We start from the raw sequence: 26,289 nt of genomic DNA on the forward strand, positions 1-26,289 counted from the left end.
TCATGGTCATGTTAATATTCATTTATCTCGATATTCTTAGAGAAAATCCCGTCCATGCTCAGTGAATAGGTTGTTTACAGAGGAGGGGGCTGTGAAGGCGGCACCGGGCTGTGTGTGACGTCGACACTTGGTTTACCTGTCTGTCAGGTCGGAGAGGCCCGTGTTCCCGCAGGGGCTCGCGACTGGTTCTGCAACAAGAAGCCGCTGCTGCGGAGCCGGACTTCCGCGGCGGTCACACCTGCGGCAGGTGAGGAGCGCACAGGTACGTGTCGGTGTGGGGCTTCAGATTTACCTCACGGGTTCGGTGTTTCAGGACACACAGTGAATATTAAGTCAGTTGTTTCCTCGATCACTGCTTTGCTCGGTGGACAGGTGACCGTGACCTTCTGTCCTTCTGAGGCGTCGTGTGTGAGGTTAGATTCAGACAATACACCACGGCAGGGATTCAGTTTCAGAGATGAGATTAAGAATAAAAGAATACGTTGTCTTATTTTATTTGATGCAGAAACTTTTAAAGCATATTAAAAAATTAAAAAGGGGAAAAACTGAAAGGGAAAAAGCAATTAAAAAGAAGCTCCTGCCTTTAGCCTATACAACTGGTCTGCATTCAGATTTAAAAGCATTTAAATGTGCTGTCTGAATAAACTATATTCAGTTTCAGTGTAAACACCCATAATGTATTTTTTATTAATTAATTTTTTTGTCCTCTGCTTATGAGAGCTACGCTGTATAAAATTTACAAAAACAAACTTCCCTTTAAATTCTCTGACTTTTTTTTTCCTTCCTCACTGAAAAAGCCTGCAATTAGTTCGTTTTATCTTTAATAAACAGTATCTGAATCAAAAGTAAAGTTATTCCAGTGAGGGGCAGATATATGGTGGAAATGAACAGACTGAAAAACGACCTGTACAGCTGGCACACCTGTAAGCACCTGCCAGCAGCACATACACGCCGGATTTGGCAGCTCAGAGACCCTGTGTTAATGACTTTATGAATGCAGACATTGTAAATTCATTGCCCTTGGGTTTTGGACTGTTTATCATCTTGAGCCCGAGGAACCTGGGATATTTTTGTATTAATTACTAACATTTTATTGTCAAAATGACTAATCAATAAATCAAGAAAAGATTAAACAAGTGGCCTAAAAGTTTTTCTTATAAATGGTCTGTAAAGTATGTTGATATTTCTTATTGGGAATAAAGTATCTATTAACCATTAACAAAGCCATTAGTTAGAGCCAATACAAAGCTGCCTTCATCAACCTGTGCTCTTTTTTTTTGTCGCCTCAATAAACATGCATCATGTGCTGATGTGTGCCGTGTGAGTAGGTGTGTTCCTGTGTACCCTGATATGTGTGTTTGTCTTTTAAGGTTTTTTAAGGTAGATGATGGCGTGCATGTTGGTTCACGTCCTCTTGACTGTTCTCCTGAGTGAGGCGTTCGGCTCGCTCGTCCCCGCAGGTAAGAAAACCCCTGAACAGGTCCAATGGGCTCAGAGCCTCCGTAATAACTGTTGATATTTCTTATTGGGAAGTCAACAGTGGGCATATATTTTTCTCCTGATCCAACATCATCCACCCAGTATAATCCAGTATTTGTTAGGTTTTCTTCATATTACAGCTGCACAGCAGACTGAGGCTGCAGTAACATTTCATCACATACAGCAGAATAAGACATTTCACTCAGGACGAAAGGACTTCTCCTCCATGATATTTGATTAGTATCAGTGCAGGGCATCAGCGTGGAGTCAGAAAGTCTCTGTTTATCTCCAGTGCAAAGTCCAGGTGTTTGGTGTACCTGCAAAAATTAGTGAAAGAGACACAAAACAACTCACATAAATTACTACAGAGACACACAGATTGACTGGTGACACACGTGGCTACAATGACGCGCAAGATGGCCACAAAGAAATAATAAAGAACAACAAAGAGATGCAAAACAACCAAAAAGAGACACAAACAGACACAACTTCAAATGGATGCAAAACAACATTCTGCACCCATATACATTGGATGAGGGGCCTTCGACATGTCTGTTTCCAGGGGCCCATTTTCCCATAATCCATCTGAATGCTGAGGGTCAAACTATAATGACAATCCAAACTCACCAGAATGGCTCTTTATATGTTTTATAATTGAATATTGTGTCAGTAGGGGAGGAACCGGCCTCGTCTTGCCCACCTCAGTGGCTCCCGTTTGGGCAGAGATGCTTCGCTTTCTACCCTGTGTGGAGCTCCTGGAGCACTGCAACTGTAAACCGCAAATAAAACACATTTAAATTCATCATGCATAAGATTCAAATATTGTAAGACTAATTGAGTGTGTTTGTGTGCGTGTTAGATTTCGTGCTCTCAGACAGGTAGTCACCTTGTGTCACTTCACACACCAGAGGAAAAGCAGTTTATGCGTCTACTAGCAAACAGCAGCAGTCCGGTCTGGTTGGGTGGATACCAGCCACAACAGGTGAGCTGCAGCTTCTGGTTGTGCTCAGGTAATATGAATATAAAAAGCCCTTACCCCACTCTCCTTCTCTGTCTCCCTGTTTTTCTCTTTGAAGAATGGCTCTTGGTTTTGGAGCGACAACTCTCCCTTCAGTATCAGCGGCCCGATCCATCAGAGGAGGGGGGAGACCACAGAGGGCAGAGTTTGCCTGGAGATGGCACCAAAAAGTAGGAAATTTAAAAAACAAAAAGAATGAATGGATAATTTTAATTAATACATCAACTATCTGGGTTATTATAGATGGATTATATGACTTGGTACAATACTGCATTTACAAGTGGCATTAAAAATCTGTATCTAGATTTTTATTTTATTTTATTTTTTGGTTTATTGAACATTTTCATACACAAGCAGTCAGCAGGCATCATAGTGCGATGTGTAGATACAACAACAGTAATGAAATAACAAATAATTTGAATAAAAAACGCAATGAAAAACATTAAATTATGATATTGTTATAAAATGATCAAAAGCAACCTAAGTAAACAAAATAAAAACAGATTTTAAAAAGGAAGTAAATACCAAATAGTTTGTCATAATACATCAGCATATACACAATTGTTTGAACAGAAGACAGAAGCACAAAGTTAGGTGTGATCATTCAAACAGCTGAGTGTGTTTGTGTTGAGGTGGAGGGCTGCACGGTGCCCCCTGTGAAGAGCTCAGATTCTTCATCTGCTCCATCAAAGCCAAGTAAGCTCCAGTCTCTCTTTACTCTGATCTAGAACAACCCTGTCATTGTGTGTTACCTGAAGATTAAATGATTGCGTGTTATCACCTTTGTTCTGCTCCAGCTCCAGTGATGCTGCCGTTCAGGATAAGTCAGGTGAGAGTTCCCAGCACCATCTAAAATAATTACTGTTGGGCCATAAAACCCCTCTTAAAACTAGATTTTTTTTAGCTAATCTAATCTAATCTAATTAGAGCTAAACATAGACTCAGTTTAAATATTTGTTTAAATAGTTTTAAACCAGTCCATCCAATCATTTCTCTGTCTCCGTCCCTCTCAGACCTCGGTGTCAGTTTGTTTGATTTGATGTGGATCCACAGCCACTTGTTGCCTGAGACAATTCTCAGGTCATCCAACTTCCTCAGAGATCTACGGTCTGGTAACCTGACGGAGCGCTGCTACAACAACTTCATCCAGCAGGAGGCGCTCTATCTGCACAGAGTCAGCAGCAAACTGAAGGTCAGAGGTCGTCACGTTTGGATGTTGTCTAGTATTTCTTTCTCGATATTTTAGAGACTTTTTTTTTCTTTAAAAAAAAGCACCTACTGGAAAATCTAGCGCTTTTGGACAAACCATAAAAGAGAGTCACTTCTGTTGCTTTGCGAGCCGAGGTCAGAGCGTGGCTGAGGGCGGTGACTGCTTTGTTGTGACATCACAAAGTCACAGAAGTCCTGATGGCTGGTTTTAAGGCTCAGTTTCTGAATACAGGCTGTGTGCATTTCTCTGTGGACTGAGGCTTTGATACTTTCACAGTATTAATATAGAACCTAGACCTGCTTTATAATCACAAACACATGGACATCTGCCTTTAGACTGTGTGGGACCTTTAACTTATGTGTTTGGGGATTTTGTCAGAGGATGTCATGGTTATAAAATGAGGATTGTAGCAGCAGCTTGGAGAAGTCCACACAACTTGTTCTGTGTGTCTGACGACAGAAACAGGAAAACATTTAAATGAGAACAGCTTCACTGTGAATTCAGCTCTGTTGAACTACACAGAGAGCACAGAGAGGAGGAGGGAAGCAAACAGATAAAGGGCTGAAACCGTCTGATACTGGGCTGAATTATACAACACAATGACGTCAGTTGTTTACAGCAGTTCCAGAGATTTTAGTAAAAAGTTTGAGCGAACAAGACAGATAGCGTAATAAGAGCAAGATAGATTTTATTAGGTGAAAGAACGGAGTCGTCCCTCCTTCAGCCTCCAACATGTCTTGTTGCTGGAGGACAAATTAATCTCTGAGGCCCTTTTTCTGTTCCTGTATAATCACACAAACTGATTTGGGCTCTGGTTTGAGTGACCTGATGTTGGCTCTGTGCTGTAAATGTGATTTGTTTCCTCATCTGAGGTGTACTGGTGACTGGTTGGTGATGTAAGCGTCTTGTTTTCTCCCCGCAGGTCCTGATTAGTCGTCTACAGGAGGCAGATGACATGAAACCACTGCTGATGGACACATTTGAACGCTACAGCAGCAGAAACCAGGTGAGACACACCCACCCACCGGCTGTGTTCTACAAACTCGTTGGACCAGTAATCGGCACAACCATACCCTATGGGATTAACCCTTTGGAGTCTGTCTATGCATGAGTGAAAACTGAGCAGGTTGTATTGACAGTAAAGAAGCTTATATATCATGTAAGACGAGCTGAGAAAACCAGCTGAAAGTGCTGTTTTCACACAGTCTCCCCCTGCATTCGCCCCACGGTGGCTCAACGATTCCCTCCAGTCTTTCCAGTTGGTGGATTTCGAGGAGCCGGTCTATTGGCTGGTGGCTCTGTCAGCCCGGGCCCGCCTCCACAGCTTCTTGGCGGAGGAGCTGCACCTCGACAAGCTCAGGCCTGGCCCCCAGCAGGGGTCTGGGTCTGTGGCCGACTCCTTCTACCAGGACTGGAGCAAAGACAATCAGGGAGAGGTCGCCTGGACCCAGAGGTACATGTCACCTGTTATCACGTCCTGTATATTTGACGTATCAGTGCATGACTTATTCTTCTGCTCCACTACATTTATCTAACTGATATAGTTACTTTCAAAATGATTTCACATGCAAAACATATGAGGAATTTTAAAAATATGATGAAAACTACTGAACAATAAAATTTGAGCTTAAACAATGAGATGATTAGTAAATTATTAGAAGTTTAATCGGTGACTGTTTTGATAACTGGTTAATCTTTCAAGTTAATTTTCATCCAAAATCGCCAAACACAAAAATTCACCATTACAAAAGCAAGTTAATACATTTATATATCACCATTCAGACACAAGGCAATTCAATGTGCATTTAAAATAGAACATTAAGTTGTGCATTCAAACTTTTACTGAAATGAAAGAACAAGTTTTTCTCCTAAAGAACCAAAAGCAAAACACACATTATGCATAAAGGCGTATTTCATAATAATATTTTATTGCTGGATTATAATTATTGATGCATTGATGTATGAACGCTTAAATGTTGCAGCGGGTATTTTTCACTGTGTGTGTGTGTGTGTGTGTCAGGTTCAAAGAGGTGATGGAGAAACACCAGAATAAGATGAACACAGATTACGCCATCAGCATCTTCAGACAGCACATGATGAACCAGAAGACTTTCTACAAGAAAGCGTAAGAAAATATCAGTCTATACATGTATTGATGAACCTGTGTATCTGATCGATCAGCGTGGGTCTTTTAAAATGTGTGTTTTCTGCCACAGAGACTGCGATGACGAGACTCACGGGTGATGAAGAGGAGGGAAGCACGACGGGGCCGCTGGTGAAGATGAGTCATTCTGGTTACGAGTCGTTTAGCCTGATTTATTTTTACAGTTCGGCTGCTGAGTGAATGAGACAAACCCTCAGCTTCGTCCAGACGAGGGAACAGAAACCTCCTCTGGGGTCCGTTTGTTGTTCCAGTGCAGTTCCTCACATGATCAAGCCTGAATGAAGAACAGGCTCGTTCCGTTCAACAATAAAATAAATTTCTGTCTGAGATTTTTATTGATGTTTTATTGTTGATAGTTTCTGTGAAGTTGACTCAGTTTGATGATGATGGAGATAAACAATCAGCACAGAGTGAAACCGCTGCCTCTGCCTCCCCCTGCAGGCTGAGTCACGACACTGCACAGGGGCCAAATTATACTGCAGTACTTCACCTGGTACTACCAATACTACTGTCATTAATATCCAACTGTACTATTATCACTACTACAATACTATTCTATCATAACTATCAGTACTTCTACTACTGTTACTGCTGCTACTGTGCTCCCACTACTTTTACTACAGTTGTACTCACACATTGTTCTGTACCAATATTTGGTTCCTACTACTTTCATCTACTGATACTATTACTGTTTATACTTGTATTACTATTACTGTTACTCCTAACTTGTACTGCTGTTACTACTAGCTCTGACTGCTACAACCACCAGTACTTCTACTAATACTATAACTATCACAACTGTACTTTTACTACTTTACATTACTACTAAAACTACTACTGCTAAAATATTAGTAGTGATAATAACAAAACAATGATAACAATAATACTCGACTATCACTGATACCACTACGTCTTAAATGTATAGTACTACTACCACCATCGATAATTTAGTAAGTAGCACTACTTTTATTACTGATACTCACTACTGATACTACATTAGTGTAGGTGTACTTGTGATCTACTGGTTTCTGTTGGTACACAGTACTAAACTATATAAATCAATCATTGGTGGAAGGTTCAGTACTCACTGCAGGAAACCTCGTGAATTAGCCTTTGTCACGGACGACAATGATGTTTAACCCACTAATTTCTAGGGCTTATGGGAAATGGTGTTCGCTACTGTCTTTATTTAACCCTCCTGTTATGTTCCGGGTCTTAAAGTTTGAAGATCTAGGGAAAAGTATTTTTTCAGTATGAAACTTCTTCTGCTCGCCTTAATGAGTGTAATCAACATATAACGTGAAAACGGTTCATCTCACCACCGCCTGCATGTTTATATCAACATTCAAATGTTATGTCTCAATGTTATGTAAAACTATTGTTTCATATGTTGGTCTTTCAAAAGCAATGAAGTGGTGAAACATTTAAAAAAAAGTTTGAACGAGTGAATTATCCTGATTGAACCTGTTAGAGGTGAGGAACACCACACAGCGCACAGCTCTGGATGTTCACTGCGTCTTCCCACTCTTACACCTGAACGCTGAAGCCCTGCTCCCCTCGTGGTGCTCCAGGGGCCCAACAGCGTATTCCTGCCCCCGGAGCCCCCGAGAAGCTCGATCCGGCCCTGCTGCTGTAGTTAAAGCATGAGTCCCTTTTATTTTATATGAACTGTATGATTTATTTTTTTCTGCTGGGGTCCACTGGTTTCTACTGGTGGTGACTGACACTGATGGAGCCGGCGCAGGTGCCTGTACCCGGGTTCACCCGTGTGCTGCCCTTGTGAAGGGACACACTGCATCTCTCTCTCACACACACACACACAGGGAGAGAGAGAGAGAGAGAGAGGAGGCGGAAACCTCCATCTGCCCTGCTCGGTGACCGACCCGTCATCCTCGGGCTCGGGGAGGAAACGGATCCCGTTTCCGTTTTTCTTTTACTTTCACACCGTGAATGAGGAGACCCCGCGGGGACGATGTCGGGAAACAAAGAGGGACCGAACAGGGCAGAAATCTGTAGTCTATATATAGGCTCTGCCCCGGACTGCACCACCGCGGCCGCCGCCACCTGCCCCCCCCGGTACCGGTAAGTCACGGAGGGAAGAGGAGCCGGGAGAGGGTCGCCTGTCCGGGTTAGAGCCCGCAGGCTCCGGGTATCGACGCTCACTGACCCGTGAAAAGGACCGGAGGTCCTGAGAGGTCGGGTTACCGTTCAGCCATGTTGCAGGGGGGGGAGGGGGCGACGGCTGGGCTCCTGACACCTGCCCCCGTTCCCGGTACCCGGAGAAAGAAAATCCGTTAAAAATGTCTGAATCGGCGGTTGACCCGTGATCCCGCACCGGGGAAAGGACTTCCTGACTCGGCGCGGCGGGGAGTGAGAGCGCCGGTCAGCCATGTTGCGGGGGGGGGGGGGTAACCAGCTAACGGCGGGGCTCAGGGGGGGTTTGACACCGACCGGCCGACACCGAGGGGAGGGAGGAGGGGAGGCGGGGGGGGGGACACCGGTGCCCGGTCGTTTTCGCTCCCCGGTCGGATGCGGCGGCAGAAGCCCGCACTGTGTCGCCTGGAGACGGAGGCAGGAGGCTGGAGGAGACGGGGTCGGCGGGGGTAGTGAGTGAGCCGAGGCCATGAGCAGGCGGTTTATTTATTTTATTTATTTATTTTATTTTATTTTATTTATTTTATTTTACAGTTTCATTTCAGCTATTTTTATTTTTTTATTTTTATTTATTTTTATTTATTTTATTTTACAGTTTCATTTCAGCTATTTTTATTTTTTTATTTTTATTTATTTTTATTTATTTTATTTTACAGTTTCATTTCAGCTATTTTTAATTTTAATTTTTATTTATTTTTATTTTTTTATTTTACTTTATTTTACAGTTTCATTTCAGCTATTTTTTTATTTTTATTTTTTAAAAATATTTTAATAAATAAAAAAATATAAGTTTCAACTTCACTTTTTTTTTAAATTACAGAATTTTTTTTGTTTATTTTACAGCCTTATATATTATTGTTTTATTTTTATTTATTTTTTCTATTTTCATTTGTTATATTCATTAGGGATGGAATTATTTTCATTATCAATTAATTTGCTGATTATTTTCTCAGTTAATCATTTGGTCTATAAAATGCCATAAAATAGTGAAAATGCTGGTTATAATTTCCCATAGACGTGTCTGTGACGTCTTCAGATGTCTTGTTTTGTCTGACCAGCAGTCCACAGTTCAAAGATATTCACTTTACATCATGTATGACAAAGAAAAGCAGCAAATCCTGACATTTGAGACGCCACAAACAGCGTTTATATGTACATGAAGTCAGTTGTCTTATCTTAATTTAACAGATTGATTAAATCATTGCAGCTCTAATGTTCATGTCTTTGAATTGAATCATTTTATTAACCTAATGTAACAATACCAGGGTAAAAAAAAAAATTAAATTAAATTTTAATCGTATATTCAATAAATTCTACCTGTTAAAATATTTCAAATAAAATTTTGAGTGGAGAATTTTTTATTGTATTATGTAGACACATGCTAATTCTTTTCTTTTTTTAATAATAATTTTATTTGTTCGCTTTTTTTTAATATAATTTTTTAAAAACTTTTATTTTTACATTTTTTTTTACATTTAAATTATTCTACACTTTTTGGGACACGAAGACGGGCTGATGTGTTAATTATCATATTCTTTTCAATGCCAGGGCAAGAAGTGATCAGGAATACAGCTGGTGGCAGGGGGAAGTGATTATTGGTGATTATTGATCATAATTGATGATTGTTTTGTTGGCGGGAAGGTCAGGGCAGGAGACAACACAGCAGGGTCCGTTACCATGGCGATAACTGGGATGATTTATCCCCTTATTATTGGGCTTTTTCCATTCAATAATTTATTCATTCACAGATTCACTTTGTTCATGTTCCTTTTTCTTCCTCTTCTCCTCTCCATCCCCTCCTCCCTTTATCTATCCCTCCATCCCTCTCTCCCTCCCTCTCTCTCGTTCTGTCTCCATTCTCTTCTGTCCTCTCTTGCCCTTCGTCCTCACTCTTTCTGTTCCTCGTTTTCTCTCTCTCCCTCTCTCTCAATCCATCTTCTCTCCTCCCTCTCCCCGCTTTCATCTCCCTCCCCTCCACCCATCTCTCTCTCCCTCTCTTTCAGGTCAATGAGAGCCAGCAACAGCTCAGCCTGAAGAGCAGATCCTCCCTCGTTTTCTCTCTCTCCGGTTTCTTTACCTCCATCTCCCTTTTTTTCTCTATCATGCTCTCCTCACTACCATATGATAAAAAACACAGTCATCTTATTTTAGCAACACTGCCTTCCTCCTCCTCGTCCTCCTCCTCCTCCTCCTCCTCCTCCTCCTCGTCTTCCTCCTCTTCCTTCTCTCTTGCCCTCCTCTCTTCTGAGTTTTGACTCCCTCTCTTTTCATAAACACACACACACACCGGAAAATGAAGCGTGGGTCGAGTGTGTTGCAGCCTCCCTCTGATGCAGCCAAACGACACACACACCCTGCAAACACACACACGAAGACACACACCGGCAGTGATGCTCGGTCGCTGAGTGTGTCTGGCACACACGCCGCAGGTTCAAGTCCCTTCCCAGCAGCCACCTCTCTGTTCAGCCCCGATGTCAGCACGAAGATGGCGTCCGACCTCCTCATCAGACTGTCAGGTACACACACACACACACACACACACACACACACATAGACACACAGACAATGTAGATGTTCTGTAGTAGATTGACTTTGATGTTTAGGGTCATTGTCCGGCTGCATCACCAGCTTCAGCAGGTGGAGCCGCCCTGACGTCATCCCGTCACACACCTTGATGAAGTTCACATACTTTCTCCAACAAGATCAATACTCTGATTAGTGTGTTATTAGTTCAAATTAATTGTGTTTGTTCGTTATTGGGACTTAGATGAAGATAATTCCAAAGTGTTCACTGAATGGACACAAACATACACATGGTGTATAGAACTATTGACATTCGTGCTGAATTGATTAATCGATGAATTGATGAGTTAATCAAGAGAAAATGAATGAATAACAATTTTAATATCTGATTAATAATTCAAGATTCAACAAGCAAAGATGTCAAACATTCTCTGGAGCCGCAGCGATTAGTAAATTAATAAGTTGATCAAAAGATAATTAATCACCAACTCTTTCTATAGTTGATTAATCGATTAATCGGTCGTTTTTCAGTCTGATGGTTCTACGTTGTTAAAAGTGAGAATCTGCTGCTTCTCTTTGTCTTACGTTATTGTCAGTTGAATAGTTTTGGGTTTTGTGTTTCTGGTTGAACAAAATAAGACATTTGATGATGTCATCTTGTGCTTACGTGGGAGTTTTTCATCGTTTTATAGATCAAACAATTAATCGATTAATCGTGAAAATGATCAGGAGATCAACTGATTATGAAAATGATTGTTAGTTGCTGCTGTAATATTATTGTAAATTGAACATCGTTGTGTTTTGGACTGTTGGCTGAATACGACAGGTCAGTTTTTACTTTGTCTTACTATCTGAAGACAAAATATTTAATGGATCAATCAAACAATTAAAATATTAATTGATGATGAAAATAATTCTTAGTTGCAGCACTAACGTCCCGATTAACATTTGTTATCGTAATTACAAAGGACACAAATTCTCCCAGATACACTGTATGGCCAAAAGTAAGTGGACACCTGTGTCTGTTCATGGTTTAAAGGAAACCAGTGTTAACAGTTTGGGGAAGACTGGCCATAAAGAAATGATTTCCCAGTTTGGTGTGGAGGAACTGGACTGACCTCCACCCCAGCCAACACCTTTGGCATGAACTGGAGCACCAATCACGAGCCAGACCTTATGACCTTCATGTCATCGTAGAGATGGAAAGATTCCTGTGTTTACACCTTGCAAGTGTTTACATTATCAACCAACTCAAGACAGTCGTGCTGTTGCAGAGTTGGCTGTGAGAGGGTTAAAAATACTGAGCTCTGACAATAAAGCGCCATGTTAATTAAAGCAGGATTTAATTATCTTGTCTGACATGTTATGTCACGTTAGTTTGGTTTTCATATATCACAGCTTTCAGAAAAGTGTTGGAGCTCACGAATGCTCTTGTGTCTGCCATCATGATGTAGGGCAGCGCTGCAGTTAAATTGTTTATTCATGCATCACATTGTTTCGGGCAGCCGCCCTTCCTCTGCGTGCAAACTGGCAACAGGTGTGGCTGCCAGAAACATCCATGCAACGAGAGAATAAACAGTTAAAGTGGAGTGCTGCACTACGTCTGATTTTTGATGGTTGCCTCCGAGGATCCAGCACCCATCCATACAAATAAGGTTTGAGCGTGTGGATTCATTACTCAGTAGGTCCCTGCAGCCAGCTTCAACATCTGGTGGAAGAGTGAAACCAGAAGAGTGGAGTGGAGTTACAGCAGCAGTCGAGAGGCCAGTTCATGAGTTCCTCGTCCGCATGTCTGCACGGGTCCACGTGAAGTAAATTTCCATCGCTGCCTGCAGCCTAAAGTTTGAGTCCCCATCCTTGGTCCCATTCTTATAAATCCATTGGATGATGCATGAACTGGCCTCACTGCACACGGTTTAGGGATGGCACGTTCAGCAGGGTGTAATGGTTGTGTGTCCACATACTTTTGGCCATGTAACATACAAACCTATCCTCCCAGGGCGAGTTGAGTGCAGTTATCGGGCTGTAATGTGTTTACACTTAAATCAAATCACACTCACCTCGACCTGTTTCTCTCTCTCTTCAGAAGCAACCCAGAAGACCCAGGTGCATCCTGGGAGCCGAGTGGAGCCGGAGCCTCAGCGACACGAGGCCCTGCTGGAGGTGCGCGGCGGGCAGCAGGACGAGCCCGGCCTCGCTCTCTCGCCGGATGGCCCCGGGGCGAGTCCTGAGCCGCCGTCCCTCACGCACACACCTGATGGCAACGCCACCACGGACACACTGGCGTCAGACCTGCTGAGGAAACTGGCAGGTACAGTGTGTGTGTGTGTGTGTGTGTGTGTTTGCAGCTATTTGTGGCCACACTCTAAAAACATTTAAAGAAAATTGAGAGTTATCAAATTTTGTTTAAATATATAAGTGATGTACACACCACACACCAAGGCGTGGGTGACGTGTGGAGTTACAACGATTAGTTGATTAATCAATAACAGGAGAAAATAATGGTCAACTATTTTGATAATCAATGATTGTTTATGTCCATTTTTTTTAGCAAAAATGTCAAAGATTTGATGGAACTTTCTTCAGTTTCACATTGTAACAAACTGAATATCTTTGTGTTTTTTTCATCACAAAAAGATATTTGAAAACATCTGCTTGATCAGGTTCATTTTTCACTATTTCGATGTTTTAAAGAACAAATTACTAATCTCTTTATCAGAAAACTAATCGCATATCAAAGGTAAAATCTCTGGTTTAGTTCTTAAAGTGTCCAAAATAGTAGAAAATACCAATCACTACTTCCCAGAGGTCTCTGGGAATTCACAGTGATATAAAGCAGCAAATCCTCATGTTTGAGAAGCCAGACTCAGAGATTTGTTTATGCTTAATAAACAGTGTCATTGATATACAATTATCAGTATTGTTTTGGATAATAAAGATTATTGATCATTTAACATGTCTGATAGAGGTTAAGACACAAACTGACAGATTTCCCACCAATCACAGAGCGCCAGGATGTGAGCTGCCACAGCGTCAGGGTCAAAGAAGAAGAAGAGCCGATGGACATTGACACAATGGTGGCCTCTGACCTCATCCACGATCGACCAATCACAAAAGAGCTGACCACATCTTCTCCGAAGATGGCGAGCCACCCTCTCTTCACCATTAAAACAGAAGACCGGGGTTTCAGTGGCGACCAGATGACGGAGCAGTTGCACCCTGGAGCCAAAATGGCGGAGCAGCGTCTCCTTGGCCTTAAGATAGAAGACACATTTTTTACTGGAGGCTGCCAGTCCGGCTCCAAGACAGGCGATGGTGTCGTCTCTGGAGCCAGCAAGTTTCAGTTCAGATTAAAAATGGAGGATAATGGGACCAAGATGGCTGACCAGCTTCTCTCTGGAGCCAAGACGGAGGACCAGTTTCTCTTTAAAGCTAAAATTGCGGAGCGGCCTTTCTCCGGACCAAAGATGAGCAACAAGTTTCTCTCTGGAGTCAAGATGGAGGACCAGTTTCCTACAGGGGTCAAAATGGAGAACCAGCTCATCTCTGAAGCCAGGATGGCGGATCAGGTCTTCTCCAGGGCGAAGACAGAGGAGCCACTTGTCTTTGGAGCCAAGATGGAGGACCAGTGCCTCAGAGCCGTGCTGTGGCAGGACATGTCAGTGAACCTGGCGTCCACGCTGCTGCACCAGCTCTCAGGTAACGCACACAAACACCGATCACATAAGGTTGATACATCCATTAGTGTTTTTAATAACACAAGTTTTTATTTTTTTAGTTGTTTGTTTTGATGCTGTTGTGACAACAGATTCATTTTCTGTGTGTCTCTGCAGAGAGGGTCAGTAAATCCAACAGTCAGCTGGTGGAGAGGTCGACTCCTCCCATCAGAAGCAGGTAACGTCCCACTCCCTGTCATCCATCACTAATCTCACTTGGACACTTTGACCTCTGACCTCTGCATATGTTTTGACAATATATGTGTGTGTGTGTGTGTGTGTGTGTGTGTGTGTGTGTTTCTGTAGTCCTGTTTTGAAGGTAAATGTGGACCCGCTCCGTTCTTCACCCCTTTCGAGCTCCCAGCAACCTCCACGGGGTAATTTACTGTCCACACACACACACAAACACAACAGGTCGTTCACCATCGCCACCACTAGATAAAAACACGGAGACACTGTGTGAGACCCGGCAGCTGCTGTTTGCTTGAGGAGGCGTAGATCTTTGAATGTTGACAACTGTCTCCTGGGAGTGTTTTTTTATTCATATACTGAGTCACTGTTATGCTTATCACTGATTTGCTGCCTTGCCAATCCCAGTGTAATATGCAATAATGAAAAATGACACTGTCAGTCAGGGTGGAAGGATTAAAGGAGCTAACAGGCTCAACATTACCACTGATCCAACGCAGTATGCTTCAGCACTGAAGGGCAGGGCTGGTGATGTTCTGACTTCCTGTTATCATTAAATCCCATGAAAAGACTGAAATCAATAATGTGTTAGTCCATCTTTCAATTCTTTCTGACATCCCAACCCTGTCTGTGGCACTCAGCTCCAAGCTCTTTGGTTCCAAATGAAGATGAAAATTAAAAAGTAGTTTCCTAAAACAGCTGGACACAACTGTTTTTATCACACGTTACTCAAACAGGCAGAATCATTGCTTCTGTTGGGGACTATTTTCAGTGGCGGATTAATCCACATTTGGTGCTATAGTGAGTATTTGTGGCAGCAGGACAGTGGATTGAGTCAAAATAAATAGTAATAATAATAATAATGAAGGAACATGTCACCCAGAGCAACAGTTTGGCTCATTTTAGTGTTTTTATTAGTTTATGGACAACAATGGAGCGCCATGGCTCAGAGGAACAAGATATATCAGCCTTTGGATACATACACAGTGTTTGTTAATAGTAGTTAATAGTAGTAGTTAATATTCAGTGTTGGTTTTGGTCTCTTATAGATTTGATAAGAAGAAAAACCAAATGAAGCCAGACTTAGACTTTAAGATATATTTCATATGTGATTTATACAATTAACCGATGGTCGATTATTCATTATTGAGTTTTTGTGACTATTTTGACCAAGAGTTTTTCTTAGCTGTAGATAATTAGCTGTAGATATTTATTTGTATTTTTTATTTATGATGTTTAATGACCTTATTCAATTATTTGTTTATTTCAAATAGGATTAATCAAGGTTACATCAAAAGAAATTGTGTAAAATGTGTGTCCATAAAGGCAAAGTGACACGAAAACACAAAGAAAATGTAACATTTAGAACTGAAATCAGGCTTTTTATCAGTTCCTCATACAACAGAAACATATTTTGATAATCGTTTCCAAGCAAACATGCCAAACACTGCCTGACTACAGCTTCTTTAAATATGACTTTGAACTTAAATGAACTGTGATGGACATTTTTCACAATTACTTAGTAATTAGCAGTGATACACAGTTAATGTGAGCTTCCCACTGTGATTAAAGCTTATACGCAGATGGCTAAAAGCTAACAGGCTAAAATGTTCGTAAAAGAACAGTCTGGTTGTAGCATCATGTTTAAAATCTGTTCCAGTTTATTCATTTTGTCATTTTATTTTATAATTTTATTCAACATAAACTCCTCAACGCGTCAACACACAACACAGAGACAAAAAATTTAACAGATATTTTCCCACCTTCAGCGTGTAGATAAAGTGAGTGTAGAGTGACCACCTCTTCAGACAGAGAAGTTTGTCTGAGTTCATGACATTATTTTGAAATGATTATTATTACCCTCTGTGTTAATCTGAGCTGCTGCAGACTTCAGATTAGTTTTCATGTATCCCGACTGCACTCACACTGTTAAATAAACTCTGTGGAGAATTTGTGCATTTAGTTTGCCTGCAGTGTTCTTAATGCTGCCTTATTGTTATCATTATTACTTTTTAATGATTGTCTTTGTGTGTGATATGGATTTATGCTGCCATCAGATCGCCCTTTGGGTTTATAATAAAGTTGATACTGAAGTCAGACGCTCACAGTCTACAGTCACAGAGGAGTCGACCAATAATAGCCTCCAATGGGACTCATCATTAGTAGATTTTGGAGTGCACATAAAAAAATAAAAAATACAGCAGCAGAAGATTTATTTCATGAATCACTCAGCAGAATAATAACAGCTCTGTTTTGTTTTGTTTTTTCTCAGAAACCAGCATCAACAGAGATCAAACCACAGGTTGCACTTACTTCTACAGGTAACACACATGTTTGTGCTACTATACTTGTGGGGACCTTCAATGGGTTTCATTTGTACATGGAAAGAAATGTTTAGAAAAATCAAATCACAAAATCACATCCCGCCCACCTCCAGGTGTCACGTGTGCGGGTTTGAGACCGAGGGCTGGGCCCTTTTCCAGAGTCACATGACAGAACACCGCCAATGGGAGCACGGCTCCTTCTCGCTGCACTGCTGCGTGTGCGACCACTCGACCAATCAGGAGGCAGAGATGAGGGCTCATGTTGGCACGCACATACAAGGCAACACGGGGGTCAGCGGAGACATGAGGTGGGTTCATCTTTATTTGAATTTGAAGCGTGTATGTGTGTGAGAGCGTGACTCATACAGGTTTTGATATTTGAGAGGTTTAGTAGGAGCCCTGTACGTGCTTCGTTGTGACATCACAAAGTTCCACACGTCCTGACGGCTGGTTTTAAGGCTCAGTGTCTGAATACAGGCTGTGTGCATTTCTCTGTGGACTGAGGCTTTGATACTTTCACAGTATTAATATAGAACCTAGACCTGCTTTATAATCACAAACACATGGACATCTCACTTACACACAATATAAGACCTTTAAGTAATGGTTTATACTGTACCTAATACTCATGACATTATGACTTATTCCAGTTCTTCTCTTAAAATTTTTTTTTTTTCTTCTGATTTGACTCAAAACACAACTTAATTTTTTAAAATATTACAACATTTTCTCAATTTATAATGAATTTTTCTCAAAATAATTTTTTTTTCTCTAAACATTACATTTTTTTGGGTCTTAATTCTTGAAATATTACACATTTATTCTTAAAATATTATGACTTTTTTCCCTTTTTGTCTCTTTCTTTTACTTCTCCGTTTTTGGTTTTTTTTGTAATCTCTCTTTTTTTTTAAATTTTAACTAACAAACTCCTTCTCAATTCCGCATGTGAAAAATAATCTTGCTCTTTGGTTTTATTTATGTACTGCTAATATATGGGCCTCCTATGATTTATCAGCCTTGCAGGTTGAGCTTCAAATAAATATGAATACATGAATAAAGACTCAGATATAGAGTAATTCACCACTGCACTTGACCTGTTTGTACTGCATCCAGGTAGCCAGCACACTGCCTGTCTCTAATCTGTCTCTAATAATCCAGGCTGCCTCCAAAACCTTGATGGCAGCTGTGACTCATAAAACACACTCACACATGTGTTAATCTTCATATTCATGTTTTTGGCATTTCGAACACAACAAACTGTCATTTTGTACAAACAGGAAATGAGACACATCGTGTGTCAGCAGACGTCAGTCGCTCCGCCATTTTGGAGACATAACAATGAGAAAACAAACAGAACCATTGTTTTTTAATTGTATTTAATTCTTATGGTTCTGCTCTGGTCACGTGCTCCAGTGAAGTTCAGCTTCCTCTCTGATCATCATCATCATCCTCAGTAGAAAATGTTGAGTCTTGGCAGGATGAAGTCTGCAGGTTGGACAGTGATGTGGCCGTGGGCAGGTGTAGTGAAGTGTGCAGGGCTCTGAATAGTGTGTGTGTGTCTGTGTGTGTGTGTGTGTGTGTGTGTGTGTGTGTGTGTGTGTGTTTGCTTCTGAATTTCTCTTCTTTTGTGTCTTTGGATTTTCTCTACATCCATTTTTCACGTCACTTTCCTGTGTGTGTTTCATATTTTTGGTCGTGTGTGTGTGTGTGTGTGTGTGTGTGTGTGTGTGGTTAACCCCTCCCTCCCCTCCTGACTCCCAGATGCCCTGTCACCCCTCCTGCTGCCGCCGCCACCGCCTCCAGCAGCACTCCGGCAGTTGCCATGGCAACCCAGCCGGAGAAGAGCACCTCTGAGCATCGCTGCCGCATCTGCCAGAGGTCGTTTCCAGGGCAACAGGAGCTGCTGGTTCACTTCCAGGGTCATCGCCAAGGCAACCAGTACCGGTGCGACCGGTGCGGCCACCTGACGCGGACAGCCAACAAGCTGGTGGAGCACGTCCGCGTGCACACGGGGGAGCGGCCGTTCACCTGCGACCTCTGCCCCTACAGCGCCAAGCGGCGGGACAGTCTGCGTCTGCACTGCAAGGTCAAACACGCCGCGCACGTCAACGGGAACGCGGCAGACGCGCCCGGCGACGTGCACACACACCGGTCGTACGTGCACGGAGACAATCAGCGTTCAAACAAACACGTTCAGCGGCTGCACACACCGCCCTACACACACACTGCTGCACCCTCCTCCTCCCTTCCTCCTCTTCATCCCTCGCTCTCTGACCGGGCGGGATGGAGGGATTTGTCTCCTCTCCTCCCCATCACAACGCTCATCTCTCTGAAGCCACGCTCTCCTTCAGCCTCCTCCTCCTCTTCCTCCTCCTCCTCCTCCAAACACTCCTTTCTCGGTTACCTTGGTCTCACAACTTCTTTATAAAAGCTTTTTTTCTTTTCCTCTCCTTCTTTCCTTTCCTAAATGTTTTTTTTATTTTCTTGTTTTCTCTTCTCCATCTTCCCTCTGTTCATCTCTCCTCTTTTCCTTTCCTTGTCTCCTCATCTGTACTCCTCTCCTCCTCTCCTTGTTTCCTCTTGTCCTCTCCCCTTTCCTTCTCTCCTTTCCTCCTCTCCTCTACTTGTTTTCTCTTTTCCTGCCTTTGTGTCCTGTCATCTTATCTCCTCTCCTCCTTTCCTTTTTTCCTATCTTATCCTTTTCTCTTCTCCTCCTTTCCTTGTATCCTTTCCTGTCCTGATCTTCCCTCCTTGTTTCCTCTCTTCTTCTCTCTTCCTCTACTCTCCATCCATTGTCTGCTCACCTCCACTCCTCTCCTATTCTCCTTTCCTCATTTCTCTTTTTTTCCTCCTCTCCCCTTCTTTCTGTTTTCTCTCCTCTCCTCTCCTTGTTTCCTCTCCTCCTTTTCCATCCTCATTTCCTTTCCTGTCCTCTCTTTCTTCTCTTCTCTCATCTCTTCTCCCCCTCTCTCCTCTCTCCTCTCCTTGTATCCTCCCCTCTTCTTTTCTTGTTTCCTCTCCTTCCCACCCTTGTTATTTAATCTCCTCTCTTTCTCCCCTCCTTGCTTCCTCTCTCATTTCCTCCTCTCTCCTCTCCTTGTTTCCTCCTCTCCTCTCCTCCTCCTCCATCCATCCTCCGGACTGTTAAAGTGATGGATGTAAATCTCTGTAATGTATCCAAGGTACTGTCACTCAACACTATGTATGAGAATGTCAAACAGCTACTGTTATGCTCAATGCACTGAAAACACACAGATAAGGAACGTTTTGAATTTATTGAACTTTTGCATCATGCTCGTGATTTTTGCTGCATTCCTGCCTGCTTTAGCCCGTCATATAACCACTGAACTCTTAGCTATTTAATCCTGTGACATATTTATTGCCTGTCTCTCTTGTCCCCCAGAAACCCGGCACTTAAAAATCCTCTCCTCTCACTCGTTTTGCACAAAGAACATGAGACGCTTTAATGTAAATATCATTTATTTTTTCTGTTGTTTTGTTGAAGAGAGAAATTTACTGGACAAGTCGTTTAAAGTTTTCTTTGAAGATGTGAGAAAAATTCACCTGTTTCCAAATGACGTCATGTTTTTCGAGAAACCTTCAGGGTCACGTGACGTTTTCAGGTCACGGTTCATCCTGAGGGGATCGTGAATGTTTGTGCCAAATTTCAAGGCAACACAGCCAATGGCGTTTGAGACATTTAACTCACAGAAATCAACCTCATGGTGGCGCAAGAGGAAAAGTCAGAGGATTGACAAACTCAGATGGGTTCATCCTCTGGGGACCATGAATGTTTGTAGCAAGTTTTATGACACCCACACGATTGTTGTGATATTTCGGTGTGGACGTCAGCTCTTATGTTCTCCCACTGATGATTGTTCTAATAGATGTTTTTGGCAGTGATCAATCAGTGCACATCACTTCCTGTTTCATGTGGTTAAAGAGCCGAATGTGCCAGGTTCGGCTCTCAGCTGAGCTCATTTTCAACGTCACGATAAATCCGTTTTAGGGACATTTATTTCCACTGTCGATACATCCACCGAATATTCTCATAATTAATCTCATTGTCTGTTTATAAAAAGACAATGTCCTCGAGCCCAAGGACGTGTCTTCAAATTGTTTGTTTTGTCTGAACAAACCCTCAAAATATTCAGTTTATTATCACAGAAGACTCAGCAAACCAGAACATATTCACATTTTAAAGTGAATATTAGTTTAATAACATAATTTAGTATAATTATTTTGAATCAATGTCGGAAAGGTTCAGTCACTTCACCACTGTCTCTTTATTCTTTGGGGATTTTTAAGGATACAAGGTTTCTGGTGGACAGCGATGATATTTCTAATATTTGTGTTGTATATTGATAATGTATTTGTGTTTACATAACTACATGAGGCTCCTAAGAGTCTAAAATGTCTTAATTTAAAGTTGCACTATATGTAGTTTTGCTGAGACAAAAAAAACTTTTTTTTTTCTTTTTTTTTTAAGTCTTCATAAAACCAGAACGTCCAGTGAAATGTGGACCATTTGTTTTTAAACGTGTTGAAGGAAAAAACTCCCGACAGACGACACAGCCTGTTCTCTTCTACCTAAGATATATAGTTTAAACATCAGTAATGTTCATTACACGGAGACAGTGAAGTAGAAGTTTAACACAGAGTCTCTTTTGCAGGGTCATGCTGCGTTTATGTCTCAGAGGTGGATTTAACTGATTAACACTGAGCGTCTATGTTTGTTTGGTTTTCAGACATGTCTCTGTTCATAAATCAGATTTATTAGAGCAAATTATGACTTTGACACTGACGTAAAATCTATTTACAAGTCAGAAACTGCTAATTACGACAACTCTGCTGTGACACAAACACAGCGTTCAGCCCATCAAAGTCAGTTTGGACCTTTTGTTGCAGGTCATGCTGCATTTCCTCTCCTGCACACGCTCATATGTCACATATATAAACTAATCTGAAGCTGCAGATCATCAAGAAGACGGCCAGCTGAAGTAAAACAGGGATAAATAAAGGTAACATTTGCTCAGTCAATCATCAGAGATTTTTAATTACTTTTATTTATTGCTTGATTTTTAATTGTCTGGTTCCAGACCCTGAATCTGACGCACAACTAAAAAAAATGAGTAAAAGTGACGACAAGTGTGACGGACATCATGCAGCTGAGTTGACTTACAGGAATAACAACTCTGACATATTTCCTCCATCTTTAAAAACGTTAATGAGACGACTCCGTCACTCGTAAACAGGAAACATGAACTTGATGTCGACGTGTTTAATGAAGTGCAGATTTAGTCTGATCATCGGGTTAAAGACATAAAGAAATGATTAAAAGAAATTAAACTTTTTAAACCCAAAAACTAATTTGCACATTGAAACAAATAAAGGTTTGATAAAATCTTTATTTAGATTCTAATCTAACTTTATTATTCTTTAGTGTCCTATCTGAGCATGTGCGGCAGAGGCAATGTGTCATTAACTGTGATCAGTGACAGGACAGAGAGTCGCCGCCGTCCAGACCCGAACCTGAACACTCCCACAAACCTCAGAGCAGCTAAAGAGAAACCTGCACACGTGTCGTTTTAATATGAAATGTATCTACAGTCAATGGTGCTCGGCTCTGCAGAGCCTGACAGCTGATTTCTGCCTGCACGTTTCGTTTTACCAGTTTACCTCCAAACAGACGAGCATGGAATAAACACCTGCCCACCTCCAGAGACTCATGTTCATCTCAGATTATTTAGTTCAAATCTGTTATTTTCTGTTTCTATCTGCTGTATCCTGTTACTGTTCGCTGCTGCAATGATTAATAAAGTTTAATTTCATCTGATTCACCTCTGATGTTTTCTTTTTTTTGGGGGGGGTGGTGAAACTGTGTCTCTCTGCAGTCATTTTGTCTCTTTGTGATCATTTTACGTCTCTGTGGTCATTTTGTGTCTCTTTGTGGTCATTTTGTGTCTCTGTGGTCATTTTGTCTCTTTTTAGTCATTATATGTCTCTGTTGTCATTTTATGCCTCTTTGTGATCATTTTGTGTCTGTTTTTAGTCATTTTGTGTCTCTTTGTGACCATTTTATGTCTCTTTGTTGTCGTTTTGTGTCTCTTCATAGTCATTTTGTATCTCTGTGGTCATTTTGTGTCTGTTGTCATTTAGCACGTCTTTGCAGTAGTTTTGCATGACTTTGTAGTTGTGCACTAGTGATGCACTTGACACAAGTGATGCAGCCCCCCCACCCCCACCATTCCTTAACACCATCACCAGACCCTATTTTGTGTCTCTTTGTTGTTGCTTTGTGTCACTTTTTAGTCTTTTGCATGAATTTTTGTCACATCCCATTGTGGTCATTTTGCATCCCTTCGGGTGGGGGGAGTGGGTTGTTGGGATGTGACACCACTGCCCCCCCCCACCTTCAGGCCCTGCCTTTAATAACACTGCTGCTGTTTGACCACCGAGCAGCTGAAGGGATCTAAACACAGCACAAACACAACATCGCTCACACTTTGGTTAAGAAGCGAGAAAAAAAGATTCATTGTGGAGAGAAACCAGGGATGAAGGTCACACACCACACTCACCAAACGAGTGGGAGGTAAGTGTCAATCGCCATGGGTCCTGTCCCCTCCTCGCCGGTTGCCACGGTTACCTGGCATGTTGTAGGTCTCCATGGCGGCAAGCAGGAAGTCCGTCGATTGGTTGGGAGCAGCTGCAGGCTCAGCGAATCATCGAGCAGCACAGAGGCCGGGGGGAGGGCGAAAAAAACACTCCCTCACATGCACACAAAGGTCATTATTAGATTTCAGCAAATGTTATTAGAGGACAGGAAGGGGGGGGGGGGCGAGGGAGGAAGGAGAGCTGGTATGTGGAGGAGGAGGAAGATAAGATGTGAAAGAGGAGGAGACAAAAAATGAGGGCGAGGAGGAGTGTTAGAGAGAGGTGAGAGAGAGGCAGAAAGAACAGGTGAAGAAGAGGTCAAAGGGATAAAACAAGGAGGAAGAGAGGAGGTGAGGAGGAGGAGGAGGACATCACTCTCTTTCCTCTCATGGACAAAAGGTCGAAGGTCAAGGCCTGAGCGGGACACAGGTTGTTGGCTCTGCACAGACATTTTCAAACAGGAAGTATTAGTAATAAATCTAATAACGCTAACAAAGGAGTAGCTTTGGGGAATCAGCTGATTCGCTCTCTGGTCGACAGATGAGAAGATTGATGCCTCTTTCGTGTCTGTGCAGAAAATATGAAGCTGCAGTCAGCAGTCTGTTAGCTTAGCTTAGCATAAAGACTGGAAACAGGGAGACAGCTAGTGTGGCAGGTTTTGTTACTTTTTATTGGACAGAGCCAAGCTAGGCTAGCTGTTTCCCCCTGTTTTCAGTCTTCATGCTAAGCTAAACTAATTTTCCCAGGATGGTTCCAGCTTCATATTAAAGGACAGACATGAGAGTGGTATCAGTCTTCCCCTCTCATTTTACCCCTCTGTCACCTTCAGTCACCTGTCTCCCATCCAGACATTTCCCGCCCACTTACACACCTGTTCCCGTTTCCCTCATCACCTCCGCTGAATATAAACTGGCACATTTCCACTTACCTGTTGCTGCATTACCTGGTTCCAGCCTTCACTCCTGCCTGTTTCTTTGACTTTGACCTGGTGTTTTGTTCGGCCCTGCTGTGTCTGCGTTTGCGTCTTCCTTCCTGTGCTCCGTACATCACTTGTATACTTTCAAAGATGACAGTGTTGGTTTATGTAGTTAATATTTATAGTAATTAATACGATTGATGTAAAGAAACCAGAATTGATGATTGACTTTCCCTGAAGCTCACTCAAACAGGATATCTGCAGGTCTTTAAAAAACCCTTAAAAATATCATGAATTATATTTAAGTGTTAAATTTCATTCACTTTGTATTTTGTCAGTGGATTCTGCTGCAGGAGGCTGTTCGGTGCCTTTGTTAGTTGGGAAGCTCATCAACACTTTAAGTGTCTAATTTAGCAAACACTTTAATTAAATGATAATTGTTTACTTGGTTAATCTATCTATGTATTTCCTTCCACTTATTGGGGTGATTGACTACATTACTAGGAAGTATTGTCTTATACAGCTGGAATAAATTTGGTAATTGTCGACCTGATTGTTCCTATTTGTTTTTAGTCAGGTATTAATACCTAAAATGAAACTAAAAAGAAATGCTCTCAGTGACAATGTGAACATGCTGATGTTTTAATGTTCATCATATGATGGAAAAGGAAAGGGAATCATTTTGAGTTAATATACTGCGTCCTGGACGGGACATGAACGTCTGAACCAAATTTCAAGAAGGTTCATCTGATATTTGTTTGAATATTTCACTTAAAACAAATGTGAAGCTTGTGGTGCCGCAAGAGGAAAGGTCAGGGACCGTCAGAGTCAGTGGGACTCATCCTCTGGGGATCACAGTTGTTCAGGTGTTTCATGACGACCTGATGCCTCCAGCCGGTCCTTGGAGATGCCAGACAGGCGGTTAGTGTCATTCAGCATGTTAATCCTTAATAACACACTTAAATGGATGAATTAGAGAAGACCAAACATGACAGGATGAGCTGAATCCAGATCAGTGGCCACATTACACAAACACACACTCGCAGCGTCAGCCAACACCCAATCTCTCCCTCCGCTTCTTAGCACTCTGCAGGGCTGAAAATCAATACTGCTCACTGTGGCAGGAAGAGGTGGAGGAACCACACAAGACCGGAAAAACAAGACGAAGGGTGGGAGGAAGAAGAGAGGCGGAGGGAGAGATTAACTGAGCCAGTCCCACTGTAGGAAGCAGTGACTGCTGAGAGAAACAAACAAACTATTTATGAATGAAATGTAAGATATGAAAATAACACTGAAACTAAATCAGTGGTGGAAAGTAACTAAGTACATTTAAGATTCGACACGACTTAATAAAACATGTCTCATTATTTAGTGTAAAAACTATATATATTTTCTAATAAACTAACAATGCTGTAAAAAAATAATACACTAAATATACTAAAAACAACCAAAAGTACTCTAGAAGATATTTAGGGAATATTTGGGAAATAAGAGGCCCCCAAAACATTGAGCTTTCATTGAATTCTGCCAGTTTCCGGTGTTCCTAATGTTGTGCAGCTTGACGCAGCCGCAGTGGGCGGTGTCCCACCCGAGCCCACGCTGTTGTGTCCTCTGATCAAACACGTGGGTCTCTTTACATGACAGTGCTGTGTGACAAGCCACGAACCAAACACACTGGACTAAACACACAACACGTGTTCAGCCTTAAACTGATTTGTACTATTCCACTGTTCGTTGTTGAAGCGATGACCGATATGAATGGCTTTTATTTTGATAGCACTGAGGCAGGGAGGGGTTTATTTTGAAAAAACGGGACAGAAAGTTGTTTTCGATAAACAACAAGCTATTTTTATTAGCTCCCAAAATCATTTCATACTAAAAGGTCTGACCAGTTATTGTGTTTTTGAACTTGCGTACAATTAAACCACTGTATGGTTAAATA

General features: G+C 41.9%; 2 protein-coding genes across 9 annotated transcripts; both read left to right on the top strand.

Annotated features, from left to right (window-relative positions):
- Positions 1-141: 141 nt before the first annotated feature.
- On the top strand, positions 142-6,200 carry LOC139607024 (uncharacterized). Of its 7 annotated transcripts, none has more exons than XM_071459571.1 (12): positions 142-262; positions 1,371-1,460; positions 2,150-2,250; positions 2,339-2,461; positions 2,556-2,667; positions 3,130-3,193; positions 3,295-3,332; positions 3,511-3,689; positions 4,630-4,713; positions 4,913-5,160; positions 5,728-5,832; positions 5,924-6,200. In XM_071459571.1, exons 2-12 carry the CDS (start codon positions 1,385-1,387, stop codon positions 5,949-5,951), a joined length of 1,158 nt encoding a protein of 385 aa, XP_071315672.1. In that variant the 5' UTR covers positions 142-262; positions 1,371-1,384; the 3' UTR covers positions 5,952-6,200. The 7 variants fall into 7 exon arrangements, with proteins under 7 accessions (XP_071315672.1, XP_071315676.1, XP_071315674.1 ...); XM_071459575.1 differs by having other exon boundaries at positions 3,295-3,326; XM_071459573.1 differs by having other exon boundaries at positions 2,153-2,250.
- A 766-nt stretch (positions 6,201-6,966) lies between these two features.
- Positions 6,967-22,611, top strand: LOC139607003 (zinc finger protein 827-like). 2 transcript variants are annotated; one of them, XM_071459535.1, is made up of 9 exons: positions 6,967-7,953; positions 10,029-10,541; positions 12,635-12,859; positions 13,555-14,247; positions 14,382-14,442; positions 14,571-14,641; positions 16,726-16,774; positions 16,891-17,085; positions 18,539-22,611. In XM_071459535.1, exons 2-9 carry the CDS (start codon positions 10,319-10,321, stop codon positions 19,203-19,205), a joined length of 2,184 nt encoding a protein of 727 aa, XP_071315636.1. In that variant the 5' UTR covers positions 6,967-7,953; positions 10,029-10,318; the 3' UTR covers positions 19,206-22,611. The 2 variants fall into 2 exon arrangements, 1 of the variants encoding a protein (XP_071315636.1); XR_011684756.1 differs by lacking the exon at positions 6,967-7,953 and having other exon boundaries at positions 8,879-10,541; positions 18,539-22,077; positions 22,193-22,611.
- Positions 22,612-26,289: the final 3,678 nt, after the last annotated feature.

Source organism: Trachinotus anak, unplaced genomic scaffold (genome assembly GCF_046630095.1).
Source record: "Trachinotus anak isolate AG129_WGS33_773 ecotype Australia unplaced genomic scaffold, CSIRO_AGI_Tana_v1 ptg000023l, whole genome shotgun sequence".
Taxonomy (NCBI): domain Eukaryota; kingdom Metazoa; phylum Chordata; class Actinopteri; order Carangiformes; family Carangidae; genus Trachinotus; species Trachinotus anak.